The following is an 18,271-nucleotide window of genomic DNA, read 5'->3' on the forward strand; positions in this document are numbered from 1 at the left end:
GCCTCCGTAGGCCAACTGCCTGATTGCCGCAGTGCACTTTTGTATAGGTGTGTGGCCGGGTCTGCCAGCGCATCGTACCTGAACCGGAAATATAAATATCGACGCTCCAAAGCATCAACGATACGCATAAACACTGCCCTACGCATCCTAAAACGCTGCCTGAAAAGAGGCGCCCCAAACCGCGGCTCCTCCGCAAAGTAGTCTTCATATAGCCGCTGATGTGCAGCTACGTGATCCCGATCAATCACTGCTCGTCGGTGGACAATGAGTGGAGGTTGAGGTACCGCCGGCTGCAAGGCCCTTTGTAGCAACCGGTTTATCTCGCGGGACGTATAGGCCTCCAACTCTTCGTTCATTTGTCGTTCGTACTCCTCAGCATCCCCACCACTACTACCATCCGCGTTACTCATTTTACGTTGTTGCTCTTGTACAGAAATTAAGTGAGAGAGAAAACTCATTAAGCGGTGCGAATGAAAATGACGTGCAAATCGCGTATATATAGTATTTCGAAAATTTAAAAAAAAGGCTGGCCGATCGTTCGCCGATCGCCCGCCTACAATGGCGGCCAGCTGACCGGCGAGCGGATCGGTCAGCGCCCGATAATCGGCGTCCGCCCGCCGATTTTTTCGCCGATTTGGCGCTATCCGACTCTAATGGTTTGGCGAGCGGACCGGCCAGCACCAGGAATCGGCTAGCCGGTCCGCTAGCCGCCATTGGAGATGCTTAGCGATCTCCTACGAGGCACGAGCACTTCTCTTCAAAAAGTATCCAGCGAAACACACCAATCCACTAGTCTACCGCCGTCGCCGTCGCTGCCTCCTCAGCCCCCTCTTATTCTTGGCTGACCAGCCAACTCGTCGACTCCCCCCGCCACTGCCGCCGTGTACTTGTGCTCGCTGTGTTCTTCTCTCCATCAACACATTTTCTTTGTCCATCAGGTCAGTTTTCTTCTTCGACGTTTCATCTTCTTCTTCCATCTCAGTCCACGATCTGCAGGTTTGCTTATTTTCCCTGAATTGGAATTTGTGTACCTAAAAATTAGAATAATAGTAAGATTTGTGATCTATTGTCAAATTGTTTGATTTTCATTGTGAAGTGTAAAAGTTTATTGATCAAATAAGCAATGTTATCAATCTCGTATGGCGGCTTATGGCGGTTTGCCTAAAAACCGCCACAGGGATATGGCGTATTAGTACGGCGGATATGGCGGTAAAAAATTAAATAAGTAAAATAATACTTGTATATTTATATATAATTCAAAAATGAAAAAATATTAAAAATATAACATCTAAAACACTTTAAATAATTAATAAAGCATAATATACCGCTCTAACCACCATGTTTCTTGCATAATGCCATATTCCTAAATGCAGTACACACGCAATGCTGTCAAATGTCGGATATGGCGGTGCTATGGCAGCGTCATGGTGCTATGGCGTTTCCACCATCGAACGCCATGCCATAGCGCCATCATATCCGCTATTTGATAACATTGCAAATAAGTACTCTTGGTGGTCTATTGGACAGTCACAGTAGCTCTTGGAGAGAAAATGGAATTTATGCAATTTCCCCAAAAATCTGCTTTTTGTATTTAGCATAGATTACCTGGACAGCTCGACTATTGCAGTTGCTATCATCGAGTTTTTTCTCTAACCCGGTGTTCGGTTTGCAAGACTGTATGGACTATGTATGTAGTGTGTTTGGTTCATGAGATAACTCAATTCTAGATGGATAATCATGGGATAATTAGTCGTAGTTGACCCCCTATGACTAAAATAATCTCACAACTCAATCCTAGATTATATCTTGGTATTATTTTATCTAGGAAACCGAATACCACCTAAGTGAATTATTTTATGGAATCAGGAATACTTGTAATTGGGATAGTGTAGTCTGTTGGTCCAAATTTCTTTCCTAAACACCTGGAAGGCACATCCTTTGTTCATGCCATGTCTAAATAACCACAGACTGTATATTATGTGGTTATAAGAATCTGATGAACTGCATAGCATAATCCCCCTTATCTTATACTCCCTCCAGTCCCCATTAGATGCCCCATTTTGCCATTTTCGTCCAGTCCCCATTAAAAGTCCCATCTCACTTTTACTATTTTTGGTAAATGGACCCCACATTCCACTAAATTTTTCTACCAATTTCATTTATAAAGTCAAACAATTACTTAAAACACACTAATGTGAAAAATGAGACTTCTAATGGGGACTTGAGGGAGTAGTATCTTTTAGCTATCACATTAGGGTCCCTGCAGCCCGTATTTGTACATTTCTTCATTAATCAGAGACCATTTTAATATGTTTGATGAATTAGGAATGTATGAAACAATATGCAAGTAGAGTTCAGGTATATGAATACTGTAATTGCTGATTTGTATTCTGCTGCTGGTTATGCATGGAATTTCACTGTACTGATCTATTGCTTGAGGATATGAAATTCATTCTATTATATCCTCTCCATCCTAACTCAGGCACAAACGCTGTTTTCAGATTGCAACTCACGAGGCTGATGGAAATTCCCTTTCTCCATCTCATATAGAATCACCCGAACTAGCAGCCATGCAGGAGAAAGCTCACAAAGGTTCTACAAGTTCTGGATCCAAGGTCAGGAATTTTGAGTTACAATTAGCTTATTTTGTTGGTGGTTCATCTCCTTTCTGTTTTAATTGTTATTTCATGCTGCAAGCGCCCCTTTAAAATTATTAAGTGCCAGAAATGCTGTTACCAGTTTAAATAAATTAATGTGACATTGTTTCCTTTTTTGTTTGATGGTTAATCTTACTAGGTTGGAAGATATATTTTTCTGGATTTCTTAATTGAACTTTTCTCATGTTGTGGATTTGGATGGTTTTATTATTGGCTTAAGGACTAAGATTAGTGACTTATGGGGGTAGTTTCTCTATCCACCCTAAAATGGGATATGCTAATGGGTCTGCTTTTAGTTAAGTAAAATAAATTAATTGGATGCTAGATATATTTTGGCTGGTAGGTTTAGATATTCCATATAAAAAATCATGTCCGTCTGGAGAATGCTTGTTTCACTTAGAAAACAAGAATGACAGTTGATAAACTTTTGCAGACAACTGGTGTTTGCCAAAAAGCTATATTGTTTTATAGCAATGGAGAAAAAAAGTTTAAATGACAAAAAAATCAAACGCCATTGCATTCTGGAAACAATGTGGGGCTCAGAGCATCCATATATTTTCATCTCACAAATGAAAAGGTCCACAGGAAAACTGTTGCATGTTCTGGTTGTGCTATTTCACAATTTTATATTCATCAGAAAGATCAGTGGCAGAGCGTACACTTCTCTGTTTGTCTGTTATCTATATGTTGCCTAACGTTACATTTATCAAACTTCACTTTTTGCAGGATGAATCTCGTGATCGTACAAGAGACCGGGAGAGGGAGTCTAAAAGCAGAGATAGGCCAAGGGAAAGAGGTAGAGACAGGGACAGAGAGAAGGATAGGGAAAGGGACAGGGACAGGGACAGGGACAGAGACAGGGAAAGGGATAAGGACAGGGATAAAGACAGGGAAAGGGAACGGGATAAGGATCGTGATCGACATCACCAAGATTGCCACAGAGACCGAAGTGAGAGAAGGGAGAGGACCGGAGATAGGGATGATGCTGATGACTGCTACCGAAGCCGAGACTATGAGAGGTGAGACAAGTGCAGTTTTTTTTTGTATCTTCTCTACCAACAATTTCCTTCCTTGTTGCTGTTAAGGACTGAAAGTTAAGCATTCTAATTTCAGGCGGAAAGATTATGATAAAGATAGGGAGGAAAGACACCGGCACAGATCTAGGTCTCGTTCAAGGGATAAATCTGAGCACAGATCGAGGTCACGGTCACGTTCACGCTCCAAAAGGTAGTTTGTGATTGTACTCTTCTGAGTCTTCTCTTGTTCTCTTTTTTGTCGCTGTGAGATCGGAAAGCCTTATCAACATGGTGCTATAATTAGCAAAGATAATCCATCACAATTGCAGAATGTTATATCTTGTTTATTAATTCCTAACATTATATTCAGCTTTTGAGGGCAAGGGGTGGAAAAAAAATAGGTACTGAATTCTGATTAAATGACTCTGATTCTACTATCTTATCTTATATAGTACTCTGTAATAATTTTATTGTACTCATGTATTGGGGTTGATGCATATAATCAAATTTATTAAGTAAATGTAATTGATTTCACCTATTTAACAGATACCATAGGCCACACCTACTTTGTCGTCGGTAAAAAAAGTGAAAACATCATCTTATTAGCTGATAAGGTTGGAGGTTCTAGTTACACATAACTGGCTTAAACATCATTGTTGCTTGGATATGTTATGATCGCACCATACTCATTTGGCACTCTGAGTTACTGATATTCGTTTTTTTAGAGTATGTGAGTGAGTAGTCATGTTACTTGTTTGTAATATTGCTTGAATTTAGTTACTATTTCCACCTGTTATTGTTTTACTAATATTAATCCCTGCCCTTCTGTAATATCAGAATTAATTAATTTGGGGTTCAATATCTCGTGCAAATTATTTCACGTGTTTTAAATTCAACTATTACCGCCACATGTTTTGCTTGTCTCTGGCATTAATATAGTACTTTACAGCAAAAGGATGAGTGGTTTTGACATGCATCCTCCTACTGCATTGCTTCCAAATACTGCCGCTGTCGTTGCAGGTACAGCCAAATAGTTGGCCTACAGTTTTCTTTTTTTGTTAACTATTATGTTTCTTTTCTGTGATATAGTGTGGAATGGTCGTATCAAAAAATTGGTTTCATTTTGGTAAGCGCACTCGGTCCTTCAATTGCACATCACATTTTGGAGTAGTAGTCCCTAAAATTGACAGTTCAGTTTTTATTAAATTATTTTCTTGGTGATGGAAACTGAGAGTGTTTTTGGTTTCTTGTTGTGTTTGTGTTTTCTTGTTTGTTTTGTATGTGCTATGTTATGTTCTAAGGAGGCAATGTTGGGCCACTAGCCCCACTGTGCTGACAATGGGCTTGAGCTGACTTCTGTAGCTTTTATGTACAAGGAAGAATGAATACAGGTATTGTCCATCTCTGACCAGGATTGCATGTTTGGTAGCTTTTACAGAATTTCTAATAGATGTTAGAGTTCTATTGTATATAAATAGCCTATATTGGAATATAGTCATGGAGACAATATATTAACTAATATCAACTCCATCACTTGAGAATAAGATGGATGTGTTTTTAATGTTGGATGTAACTTGGTGTGGCATTTACAGGTCAACTTTCGGGAGACACTCCCACGATTCCAGGAATGTTCCCCAATATGTTATCTTTGCCAGGAGGACAGGTTTTCTAACTTTGACCTCTGGCATTTATTGTAGCTCTTTAATATAGTTCCTGAAAACGTATCTTAAATTTAATTTCAGTTTGGAGCCCTCCCTGTTATGCCTGTGCAGGCAATGACTCAGCAGGTCTCCTATTGTTGCTTTATGTATTATATGTTTAATCTTAATTTGAGAAATCCTTTAAGAAATTTTGTTTTGTCAGGCTACTAGGCATGCTCGCAGGGTCTATGTTGGTGGACTTCCACCCATTGCTAATGAGCAGGTGATGCTACGTTCCATCTCTACAGTTCTTGTATTGTAGCTGGGTATATCCATTCCTAGATTTGGCAATTGGCACTAGATAGATGTCATAATGTCTTGATTTTTCTTGTTAAGTCTTAACTCTTCCGCCACCAGTATATGAAGTTATGATTCTTCCCATGCTGTTATTCGCATGGAATGGAGTGATTCTGTTGGTATCCACATCCACAGTTTTCTTTAATATTTTGAGGGCAGCATATTCAATTATTTTAACATAGTCCTGTCCTTTTCATAGACTTTGATGTTAATCCCTGATTTGTGTATTTCTTTCCTTGCTCATATGAATTTTATTTCATTGTTCTGTGTGATCAACAAGTAATTCATTTTTATGTTCTCCTTGTGCAGTCTGTAGCAACGTTCTTTAGTCATGTTATGTCAGCAATAGGAGGAAATACTGCCGGTCCAGGTAACATCTCTACACTGTTATAAATCCTTCGACTATCCATATATCTGTGAGGGATTTAATAAAATCATATTGTTCTTTCCATTATTCAGGAGATGCTGTTGTGAATGTTTACATTAACCATGAGAAGAAATTTGCTTTTGTGGAGATGAGATCCGTTGAAGAGGCTAGCAATGCTTACTGCAAGTTGAATTTTTTTTTCCTTCAATCTGTTTACCTATTGCTTGTTTTGAGATGCCAATTGCATGCATTGCTACTATGCATTTCAACTAAAATTTTCCTTCATTATTCAGGGTGCACCTAATCCCAATCTGAATCTTGCAACTGTTGGGTTAACACCGGGATCTGCTGGGGGGCTTGAGGGTCCTGACCGCATATTTGTTGGTGGGTTGCCATATTATTTCTCAGAATCGCAAATCAGGGAGCTACTCGAATCCTTTGGACCACTTCGGGGTTTTGATCTGGTCAAAGATGGAGAAACAGGGAACTCCAAAGGCTATGCATTTTGTGTTTAACAGGACTTATCTGTTACAGATATTGCTTGTGCAGCTCTTAATGGGATAAAGATGGGTGATAAAACGCTCACTGTTAGGCATGCTAATCAAGGTACAACACAGCCTAAACCCGAGCAGGAGAGTGTATTATTACATGCGCAACAACAAATTGCATTACAGGTAATAATACTCATGTTCTCTGATATCCGTGTATTCTTATCATGATCCTAAAGGCTGTTGATTTCAAATATGAGTCTGACTGGTACAGTTGTTGAAACTTGAAATGAGTGTCATTTCTTTTTGCAGAGACTCATGTTAGCACCGACTATTGCACCAGTTACAAAGGTTGTTTGCTTGACAAATGTGGTTACCCCGGATGAGCTCATGAATGACGAAGATTATGAAGATATAGTTGAAGACATGAGAATTGAAAGTGCAAAGTTTGGTTAGTAATCTGAGCTCCTCTGCTTCTAAAATCACCTTTTTCTGTTTTTCTTAGTTTTTAGTGGTGCTGAGTTCATTTTCCGGGCAGCGTTTTTAACAACTTGTTCTGCTATACGGAATATTTACATACAAGAAAACCCTGTTATAAATGTGGCTGTTATACTGTCTTCAGTGGTTAAAACACTGATTGCCTGATTCTGAGTTTTGAATTGAAATTTGCAGGTACATTGGTGACTTTGATAATCCCCCGCCCAGTTCCCGATGTAGAAAATGCACCTGGTGTAGGGAAGGTTAGTAATTAAGCATCCCTTTCATCCCATCAGAAGAGATGTGTTGCCTGCAATCAAATATTTCGGTTTCGCTACTTATGAATATTGTAACTGGTGATGTAGGTTTATTTGGAATATGCGGACGCTGAAAGTGCTGTAAAAGCTCGGCAAGGACTGAATGGAAGGAAATTTGGGGGAAATGAAGTTGTTGCAGTTTTCTACCCAGAAGATAAGTTTTGGGAGGGAGATTATAGCGGATAGTTCCGTCTTGTAGGAAGTTTTCACTTATTTAAATTTGAAGTAGGTTTTGCTGCAAAGACCTGTTGTGATTTAGTTCTTGCTTGTAACGGCTTCTAAAACAATGACTGTATGATGTTATGATTTTGATAGGATGATTCCTTGTCTGTTCTTTGTTCCTTGTATTTTATATCCTCATAGACCTTATTCTCAAATCTTTGATAAAAAGGGAAGAGAATTGGACAGGGGTTTGATCTAAAATACTGAAGTGTTAGCTTAATTATGCAAAGGAGAGTGGAGTTCACCATAGTTAGATGCATGCAATCTTGTTTATTTAGGAGAATATTTTGAACTGAAAAAATCAGATACCCCAGTTGATAAAAACACATTTTGTTAAAGTTATGTTTATATGATGACTTAAAACTCTCTTTTATAGTTTTATAGACATGCAAATAGAGAGAGAGATATAGAGCTGCCAGTAACGAGAAATCATTTTAATTTTCCAATAATAATTCAACAATCACTGTAAATGCACAAAGCCAAACAAATGTATAAGAACTCAAATTTTATTAATCTAATACGGATAAAGTCACAAAGGTAATACTACTATATTATGTACACAAATTAATGAGTACATCGACATCCGTAAAAAATCCTCGAATCATGTGTGTTTTATGTTTTATGAATATAACATACACAATGCTCTCACAAAGGAAAAGGAAAAGGACATATATAAAAAATCATGAGACTTGCATTTTTATCCAATTCTAATTTCTCTAAAATGACTTATAGAAAAATGAGAACCAATATTTTCAAAAGGCAATAGAACTTTGAACATTAAAAAACTGATCTGTCAATGGAATGGCTAGAGCCCAGATTCATGTATATGTCAACTCAAACTGTATCTTGTGGTAAACAGATTCTTCTAGTGTGCGAGTTTGTAGATAACAAGTCATGTTCGTGTTCAGGCTAATTCCTTCCTAACAGTTCAGATTTTGTGTAGACTTTATTGGGTTGGATCGTTTTTAACCTGATAACGATCCAACAAAACAATTTTCCAGCCCTATTATACATAGAGAGGGAGAAATGTTTTGTTACGTACTGATCACCATTAGCTAACATCGTTTTCGTTTAGTCTATGTTAGTTATAATTTTCTGTTACAAATATTTAGTTAATTTCCAATATTTTAAATATTTTTATTGGCATTAAATTACCTAAATATCAACATTTGATTATCCTATTATTAATTTATTTGAAGTCATAGAAAAAATAATAAATTGAGACCTCGAATTCTGGGTATTCCATGTTAGAAACTCAAAATCTCCCAAATAGAAAACTGGGTGTCTCCACAACAGAGACCCATTCTCTCAAGCTAGGCAACCCATCAATTTTTTTTATATATAAAATAGATTGTTGCAAATCCAATGAGTGACAATTCATTCTGAACAGAGGAGTGTAATGCTGTTGTGTATCTCTCCTTCAGTTCATACTAATCATTCGAAAATCATACTCTACAAGAAGCCAAACCAGCAGGACAAAAAAACAACAATCAAGAAATGCAGAGAGCTGCAGCAATGGTTTGCCATCTCATTCTTCAGCCTCTTCAGTAACAGATGGCAACACGCCCTCTTTCAAGAAGTTTGGATCAATAAATTTAGCCACAAAAGCCCACAACTTATATACATCATCAAAATTACTCAGAAATGCAAGTGAAGCAGTCACAACTTCTACTCTGATGAACCCACTTTTTCCCCCATTCGCCATCGGCTTGCAAAGTGTGGTATCATCAACACTCACAGGTCCACGCTGCTTCGACCCTTCTATGATACGTATGTGACTCAATATTCCGACACCTAGACAGATACCATGTGATTCAGCCAGCTTTTGTACAACCTCCGGGCTGATCAGACCCCTAGTTCTGTCCCTCACATTGAAAGCCACTGCAGCGCCTCTTTCATATTTAATCTTTGGCCCGTATATATGAACAAGCGGCACACTGTCTTGCCTACCCGAACTAGGCAACCTTAGTTGCAGCAGAGAGGTCACAAGCCAATTGATCAAGAAACGGAGCCGGGATGTGGTCTTGTTCAGGCCCAACATATTTATATGATCCAGATGCTTGCAGATTATCTCGGGTTCACCCCTTGCTGATTCTTGCTCGTCATACTCCCCATTGCTCAAATAATCATCATCATCATCTATACTATTAGGAGACATTTCTCCTGGCTCCGGAGCCTGACTGATATGAGCTCTGTTGTTGTCTTCTGTGCTAAATGATACCCTTCTCCCTTTATTTCCAGCTGCCTCACTCTCCTCTATCCCGAAAAACCTGCCTCCAGCAATTCTACTCTTTTCTCGCCTTTCCAGCAATCTGAATTCTCCCTCTGTCTCTCGTCGTATCGCACTTTCTTTCTCGAGGCATATCTCAGAAGCACAGCCATTCTGAATAGTCAGACGATTGGAGCCCCTAGATGAATTGTTGATATCGACTTCATCTTCAATCTCTTGGAATTGCTGTTTATTCGGAGTCCTATATTCTCGTGAAGCTGGATATACTTCCGAGAACGGCTCTTCTTCAGGTATCTCCTTGAAATGGTCTAGTTCTTGAGAAACTGATCGAACAGCAGCGTCAAATGACAGCACCTCATGATGCCCCGGGTTCAACTCATTGTCGTACATTCCGCTGCTTGGTAACTTTGAGGCATTCGGAGAAGTGAGTTTATGGTTCTTCCGGCTAAACCACGCCGGCGGTAGGGGAGAGGATGCCATATGTTTGTTTGAAGGAGCTACAGCATCTGATCCTAATGGACTCTGACCCAAATCAATCCAAAGTGAGTTATCAGATGATTCATCTTCACTGAAGACTGGACTTTTCATCATCTCCCCGACAGAAATACTTTCAGTTTCTTCAAATATGGTGCTTGCCCCATCTCGGTCAGAGATATTATCATGCTCCATCTCTGTCTCGAATACGTCCCTCACCTGAGCAGAAGTGTAAGCACCAGAAAAGGCCGGCAGCTGAGATTCGGGACGATTTTCAGAATTCACTTCACCAGTCCCACTCACTTCTTCATCCTCATCAAACCCAAATCCAGGGATATTATCCATAGAATCACTCAAGTAGAGAGGAAAGACGGGGCTTATTTTGACTATACCCGACCCAGCATGACCCGATTGATTTTGAAGACTGCTCATCACAGATTTCTTGATCAGAAGGCATCCAAAACCAGTTGGATCATAGCCGAACACTCTGTAGAATGACGTGATGATGAAGTCTGGCCGGAACAAAGACAATCCAAGAGAATCCATGTCTTTCGGGCCCAATGCTCCAGCATCGAGCAAGACATGCCAGTTGTTCTGTTGGGCAAGAGCCATCCACTGATATGAGTACTTGGAACCAGTGACTCTCGACTGAACAGGGAACACGAAGAGACCGGTTGCTAAATCTTTCTTCCTCTTCTTTTTGTTCGAAATCTGCTTCCTCAAGTCAGTCGAACAGAGCTTGAGAGTAGGCCATCTAAACCACGCGCTTTGAACCTTGGCGCCTTTCTCTCTAGCACTCTGAGCCATCCAGTTCACAGATTGACTCTCGTGATCAAACATGGTCAACAACCTCTTGTTAGTGTGAAACGGATATGACTCAGCAAGCAACTTGAAGGCTGAGCCACGGCTCACAGTGAAAACAAGGCCGTATTCATTCTCAGGTATGTTCAAGTAATCCATAATTCTAGTCTTGATATCATACTCTACCGTCCCAATCTCAGCTCCCCCATACAAAGCATGATTACTTAAATTAGCTGTGATCTCTGACAAACTAAACGTTGATGATTCCCAATAATGCACACTTTGCAGCAATGAAAACAATCCAAATCCACAGTAATCAAGGCATACCTTTGAACCAACCCCCAAGAGATGCGAGTACTCATCCTGCCTTAGCTGCTCAATCCCCTCTGTCGACTTGTATTTTGGATACATCGTCAGGAACTTGGAGAAGACCTCAGTGAGCTGAGGAATTGAGTCCTCAGACTCGAATGTGCGCTCGGCTGCAAGAGCAGTGGCTCTGAGGAACTCCTTCTGGGCGTTTAGCCGTGCCAGTGACCGCGAACGGCCTAACCCCTCATCTTGATTGGCCAATGACTCCGCATCAATGTCTTGGGACTTAATAAGGGAGCCATCTTCAGAAGCTTCTTCAAGAGCCTCCCTCAATTTGTGTTCTTGCAATTTCCTCAGAATTGAAGGATTAGCCTGAATTTCCTCATTTGAATGCTCAGAACCATCTCTTCTTCTGCTCTTTCTATCCAATAGCAGTGCAGCACAATGAGAGAGTGGTTTCCATAGAGAGAGATGCATTAAATCTTGCTTTCTTCCCCGTTGTTTGCTCTTAGAATTCAAGAAATTCAAACTGAAAATAATTCAATAGAGCCAGGGAAATCAAAATGAAGCTTTCTTTTTCCCCCTTTATTGGTGAAGCCTTCTACCCGCTGAACCCAGATAAAGGAGACTCAATTCAAAACCTAAGTTCAAAAGGCAAAAGGAATCAAAACAAGAATAAACCTTTGCTTTCAAAAAAAAACCAAAAAAATCCCCAACTTAAGGAGGGAAAGGGCAAGAGCATTTGCTTTAGGCAAACATTCAAACAGCACGGATAGATATTTTTGAGTTTAATCAAAAGAAATGGACAAAAGTAAATATCGGGGCAGATTAATGAAACCCTAAACTCAGTATTTCTTCGAGAATTAACTCAGAAAAGATGAAAATGAAATCGCAAAATGAGGCGTTTAAGATTAAAGTTTCGAACATCCAATTTTACAAAAACCTCATAAATGGAGTAATCAAAATAGACAATAAATTACCCTAGATATGCGCAGATACAAAGTTGGGAATTTTGAAGCTTTTCGCAAATCGAATGAAGAAGCCCCCTACCTCTTGTTCTTGACACCTGAGGTAGCTACTATGAGCTATAAAATCTTCAAAACATTTGTCTAAACAATCACCACTCTCTCTCTCTCTTCGTTTCTGCAAGCAAATTTAAAGCTGACCATCCACATCGAACGCACATTTACTACAGTTGTGAATCGCAAAAAACATACTCCTCCTCCTACTACTTCAATTGATTACATTTACCCCACTACACACACACTCTCTCTCTTAACATTGACCTTTTTGGGGGCTCTATCTAAGCTAGTGGAATTCTTTATTGTAAAACACACTTAACCCAAACATGAATTGACGGGAAATGACAAATTGACTTTCTTAATTTAAAGTTATCATTCTGTTATTAATAAATCTTTTATTACAGCGATTTCGTTTAATAGAAAATACAATAAAATATATTGATGGTGGGACCTGCTCGCTTTTCTCAAAGTCAAATAATTTGCATCTCTGTAGAAAGTTGGTTCGCCCAAAAGTCCAACTGCTACCCACTCAAGAAAGATCAATCTGCAGGGGATTTTTTGTTTTTAAAATCATATTTTGTCATTTATATATGGATTAGTAGATAGTGTCATTTTATTATTATTTGGATTTGGATTCAAATGGTTAAGTATTCAGGTGATAATTTTACTGATTAATAGATAGCGTTATTGACATAATTTGGATGCTAACGGTTCAATATTTAGGTAACAAAATTGCCTGCTAGAATCATTAATTTCGACTTAACTCAAATTCTTCATATAGATTAATAGTGTCATTTATATAATTTGGATGCATCCGTCAAATATTTAGGTGACAAAGTTACCTGCTAAAATCATTAATTTCGAGTTAATTCAGATTCTTCCTATATCTTGTAAATTTAATTGACAACCCTAAAAGTTTAACATTTAATGATTATTTACTATGAAGATTTTCAGTTAAATTGAAGTGAAAGGTGGATTTTACGAGTATTGATATTGATGGTGTTAATAGAAAAGACTTGTTAATATGTTCAAATCAGATGTGTTGATTAGGATGCAAAGTTCGGGTGCAACTGGTGAAGTATAATCTAAGTGTCGGCCCAAATAGAGTCATTAAATGGACTAGGTCAGCCTAGACACTCCTCAGGCCGGGCATCTTGGGTCCCGACTTAGTTCAAGCCCACAACTAAAGCCGATTGGTTTGAGTCTATTGAAAGATATGAGTATTATTCATTCAACTTGTTCTGAGAATTACAATAGGTACGCCTCCTTTAAATAGGCCAAGTGTTACATAAAATTGGCAAGATTTGTCATAATACTCATTCCCTAATTAATTTTTTTTCCTTGCTTACCTATTTTCCTTACTTACATATTTTTCTTTCTAACACTCCCCCTCAAGTTAAGTAATGGGATTACCGATACTTAACTTGCCCAATACCTCATGGAAGCTTCTTGCATCGACAGCTTTCGTGAGTATATCCGCCAACTGATCTTCAGATCTCACAAAAGGAAGTTCTACCGTCTTGGCCTCTATATTGTCCTTGATGAAATGTCGATCCACCTCGACATGTTTTGTCCGATCATGCTGAACTGGATTTTCAGATATACTGATTGCCGTCTTATTATCACAGAACAACTTACATGACTTCTGTGAGTTTAAGTTCAACTCAGTCATCAATTTCCTCAGCCACAGAATCTCAGTCAACCCACTCTTAATCCCTTGAAATTCAGCTTCTGCACTTGACAAGGCTACCACTTTCTGTTTTTTGCTTCTCCACGTGACAAGATTTCCTCCCACAAAGGTAAAATATCCAGCAGTTGATTTTCTGTCATTTGGGTTCCCTGCCCAATCAGCATCCGTGAATCCATGAATCTCTAAATGTCTATGATTCTCGAATAGAATCCCATGGTTCGCTGTCCCTTTCAGATATCGAACAATCCTCAGTGTTGCTTCCCAGTGAGCTACTTGAGGTGCATGCATAAACTAACTAACTACTCCAACTGCATAAGCTATGTCGGGTCTAGTGTGGGATAGGTATATCAATTTCCCATCTAAACGTTGATATCTCGTGCGTTGAGTGGCTTCAGCTCCTTCAACTATCCGCAGACTATGATTCTGAACCATAGGAGTATCTGCTGGCTTACAGTCCAGTAGTCCTGTCTCGGTTAACAAGTCAAGTACATATTTCCTCTGACTGATAAAGATCCCCTTCTTTGACCTTAGCACTTCTATACCCAGAAAGTACTTTAGTAATCCCAAGTCCTTCATTTCAAACTCTGCAAACAAATTCTTCCTTAGCTTGCTTATTTCCTCCTCATCATCTCCCGTGAGAATCATGTCATCTACATAGATGATGAGGCATGTAATCTTTCCTTCTCTTTTCTTCAAGAATAATGTATGATCAGAGTTGCTTTGTTCATACCCATACTTCTTCATTGCCTCAGAGAATCTCCCAAACCAAGCTCTAGGTGACTGCTTTAGCCCATATAATGTTCGTTTTAGTTTGCAAATCTTTCCTCCTTTGAAATCTCCAACAAATCCAGGTGGTGGCTCCATGTAAATGGGCTTCTTCAGTTCCCCATGTAAGAATGCGTTTGTCACGTCGAACTGATGTAGTGGCCATTCCCTGACTGCCGCTATTGAGAAGAGCACTCGAATAGTACTCATTTTTGCTACCTGTGAGAATGTTTCAGCATAATCAACTCCATAAGTCTGAGTGTATTCTTTGGCCACAAGTCTCGTCTTATACCTTTCAATCGACCCATCTGGCCTCCGTTTGATAGTGAAGACCCATCTGCATCCCACAGTTCGAACTCCATCAGGTTTAAGACATACTTCCCATGTATTGTTCTTCATCAGAGCCCGCATTTCTACTAGCATTGCTTCTCGCCAGTGAGTAATTTTCATAGCCTCCTCGGCCGTATATGGGATTTCTTCTTCTTCGTAAAGTGCTGCTTCAAACGCCCTAGCCATCTCTGTTAGATTTGCTTTAGCCAGATTCGCCATAGAATATCGGCTTCTACTAATCCTCTCAGGACTGTATCTCTTAGCCGGGACCCCACGAGTAGTTCTGTTGGGGAGTATATAGCGGCCGGTATCACCATCAATTGCTGCATTCTCGTCTACACCAAAAGTGTCAGGAGTAATAACTGTATTATCTGAGCTAGTTTCAGGAATTACCTCGGATATCACTGGAGGAGGACTTGATTCAGGCGTAGGCGGTTGAGGAGGCTCTACAGCAGATGTGACTGACTCGGCAGTGACACTAGCTTGTTCTGTTGGTTCCACGTTCGAGATACTTGGATGTGGCATCGGAAAACTGAGGGGTCTAATTTTATCACACTCCCCCTGAACAGCACTACCCCCTGACCCCGAGGTTGGGTGTGATAGAAGTATTCACTTTCTAGAAAATTACAATTCATGGTTGTTATAACCTTCCTAGACCCCGGGTGATAGCATCGATAGCCCTTCTGATTTACCACATACCCCAAAAAAACACATTTTATTGCACATGCAGAAAATTTTCCTCTTTCGTGTTTCGGTACATGCACATAAACGGAACAACCAAAGATTTTGAGCGGAAGTATGAGAGGTGTGGGAATATCAGTAAGGGATGCGAGAGTCTGCAAAGGAGTTTTCATACCCAAAATTTTTGTAGGCAAACGATTAATCAGGTAGACAGCAGTGGCAACAACTTCGGGCTATAAAAATTTAGGAACATTTGAGTCAAAAAACAGGGCTCTCGTGACCTCTAGGATTATCCTATTCTTTCGTTCAGCTACACCATTTTGTTCAGGAGTGTAAGGACAAGTAGTTTGATGAACTAACCCCTTTTCTTTAAAAAAATCAGTCATGTCTTTGTTAACAAACTCCCTACCATTATCGGATCTAAGAATTTTGATCGTGGTTTGGAATTGTGTCTGGATCATTGTAAAGAAATGGGTAAATTTTTCAAAAACGTCAGATTTATGCTTCAAAAAATATACCCAAGTCAATCTAGTGCAGTCATCCACAAAAATGAGAAAATATTTAAAACCATGATCACCAACAATAGGAGCTGGACCCCAAACATCGGCATGCACTAGAGAAAAAATAGTCTTAACACGAGTATCACTTGATCTAAAAGATTGTCTGTGGTTTTTTGCCAAAACACAAGATTCGCAAGTAATATCCTTAAAATGGGAAAACTTTAGAAAAAGCAATTTTAAATAACCCGATGATGGATGCCCCAATCTGCGGTGCCACAACCAAGCTTCCCGATTTGCAGATCCGTGAGCAAGCATCGCGGTGCCACCTTGTTGAGTAATCTCATCCACATAATAAAGACCTTGACGCTCAGTGCCACGCCCAATTATCCTCCTCGTCCTGATATCATGTAATACACAGAAATTTGGATGCATTAGTAACGTACAGTTTAATTCTTTCGTCACGTGGCTGATAGACATAAGTTTATGAGATAATTTGGGCACATAGAGGCAATTTGTAAGCTTCAGGGTTGGGGATATTTCAATGGTTCCACTCCCACCCACAGCGGTCAACTCTCCATCGGCAGTTTGAATTTGGCTTTTAGTTGCCCCATTAAATTCACAAAAATCTTTCAGATCGTAGGTCATAGTATCAGTTGCCCCACAATCAAAATCCACTCACTCTCCTTAGGGTCAATTTTACTTTGGGCAATGCATGCAATAGGTATATTTTCCAAGGGTGCAAAACGATTTGGGCTTAAGACGGAACTTTCAGACAGTTTTGGGGTCAAACGTGGAATATAGTTTTTCTGGGGTCCTAACTGTAATTTTCCCGGGTCATATTGCATATATTCTGAACTGTAAGGACCAGAAATTAAATTACTCATGCTTTGGGGTTTATTCTGAAAATCAAATTGGGGATCGGGGTTTCTCAACCCCAATCCGTTACCTCCATATGACCCGTCTCCTTTCTTCTCCGCGAAGGCTGCCTCGCCGGGCCTGCCGCCTCCACCCGGTTGAGGACCGGTATCTCCTGCTCTCCCACGGGTGTTAGTCATCTCCCTATTCCCTGCTCCTTGCAGAAATAATCCGCCTCCATCTTCGACTCCGATGGCTAATCGAGCTTTAGCCTTTGGATTTTCATCCCACCATTCCGGAAATCCAACGAGGAGGAAACATGTATCTCGAGTATGTCTTTGTTTTCCGCAATGAGAGAACCAAAATTTTGATTTGTCGGGTTTGAAACCGCCTTGGCGATTGGGCTGTTGCGCGGCGGTTCGTGGTGGTGGCTGTTTTGGTCGCGGTGGTGGCTGGTTTCTGACGGCGAACCCGTGTCCGATTTGGCCCGATGATGATCCATCGTTGATTGCATCGGTCTGGAGATCGATGTCTGCTGCCGGCATGATTTTCAACCGCGTAGCTTCTCGTTTTACCAGACCGTATGCGGTCTCGGCTGAGGGCAACTGGGTTTCCTTGAGAATATCCCTTCGGATCCCTTCATATCTTGCATTCAAGCCTGTTAGAAATTTGAACAATCGTCTTGTTGCTACATACGTTCGAAGTTGGCTAATCCCCTTGTCGCAGCAATCCACAGGTTGATGTTGGCATCGGTCAATTTCGACCTAGATTCCGTGGAGATGTCGCCAATATGTTTCTAGCCCATGTTCCCCTTGCACGATTCTGCCTGCCTTTTCCTCTAGATCGTACAACAGATATGGATCTGCAGTACTTTCGAATGTAGTTTGTAGGCTCTCCCACAGAGCTTGCACGGTTTGGTGATGTGCAAAGTCGACAACAATTTCTGTTTCGACGTTGTCAATTATCCATGAGAACACTGTCATATCGGCTTCCTCCCATTCTGTGTACCCCTTCATTCCAGGTTCCGGCGGCTGCGGTGTACCGGTGATATACCTGTTTGCTCGTCTTCCCAC

General features: G+C 40.2%; 2 protein-coding genes and 1 pseudogene across 3 annotated transcripts; 2 read left to right on the forward strand and 1 right to left on the reverse strand.

Moving 5' to 3' along the window:
• The first annotated feature begins 798 nt into the window (after nt 1–798).
• LOC121741745 (splicing factor U2af large subunit B-like) lies at nt 799–4,759 on the forward strand. Its single transcript, XM_042134630.1, has 5 exons — nt 799–938; nt 2,502–2,615; nt 3,384–3,676; nt 3,771–3,884; nt 4,623–4,759. Exons 2-5 carry the CDS (start codon nt 2,571–2,573, stop codon nt 4,705–4,707), a joined length of 537 nt encoding a protein of 178 aa, XP_041990564.1. The 5' UTR covers nt 799–938; nt 2,502–2,570; the 3' UTR covers nt 4,708–4,759.
• Nucleotides 4,760–4,925: 166 nt separating this feature from the next.
• Nucleotides 4,926–7,660, forward strand: LOC121741744 (annotated as a pseudogene).
• A 1,195-nt stretch (nt 7,661–8,855) lies between these two features.
• LOC121741896 lies at nt 8,856–12,657 on the reverse strand. Of its 2 annotated transcripts, none has more exons than XM_042134843.1 (2): nt 12,406–12,657; nt 8,856–11,996 (listed from the first exon to the last, which is right to left on the reverse strand). In XM_042134843.1, the coding sequence occupies exon 2, from the start codon at nt 11,830–11,832 to the stop codon at nt 9,070–9,072; it is 2,763 nt and encodes a 920-aa protein (XP_041990777.1). In that variant the 5' UTR covers nt 11,833–11,996; nt 12,406–12,657; the 3' UTR covers nt 8,856–9,069. The 2 variants fall into 2 exon arrangements, with proteins under 2 accessions (XP_041990777.1, XP_041990778.1); XM_042134844.1 differs by having other exon boundaries at nt 12,336–12,657.
• Nucleotides 12,658–18,271: the final 5,614 nt, after the last annotated feature.

Source organism: Salvia splendens, chromosome 7, assembly GCF_004379255.2.
Source record: "Salvia splendens isolate huo1 chromosome 7, SspV2, whole genome shotgun sequence".
Taxonomy (NCBI): Eukaryota; Viridiplantae; Streptophyta; class Magnoliopsida; order Lamiales; family Lamiaceae; genus Salvia; species Salvia splendens.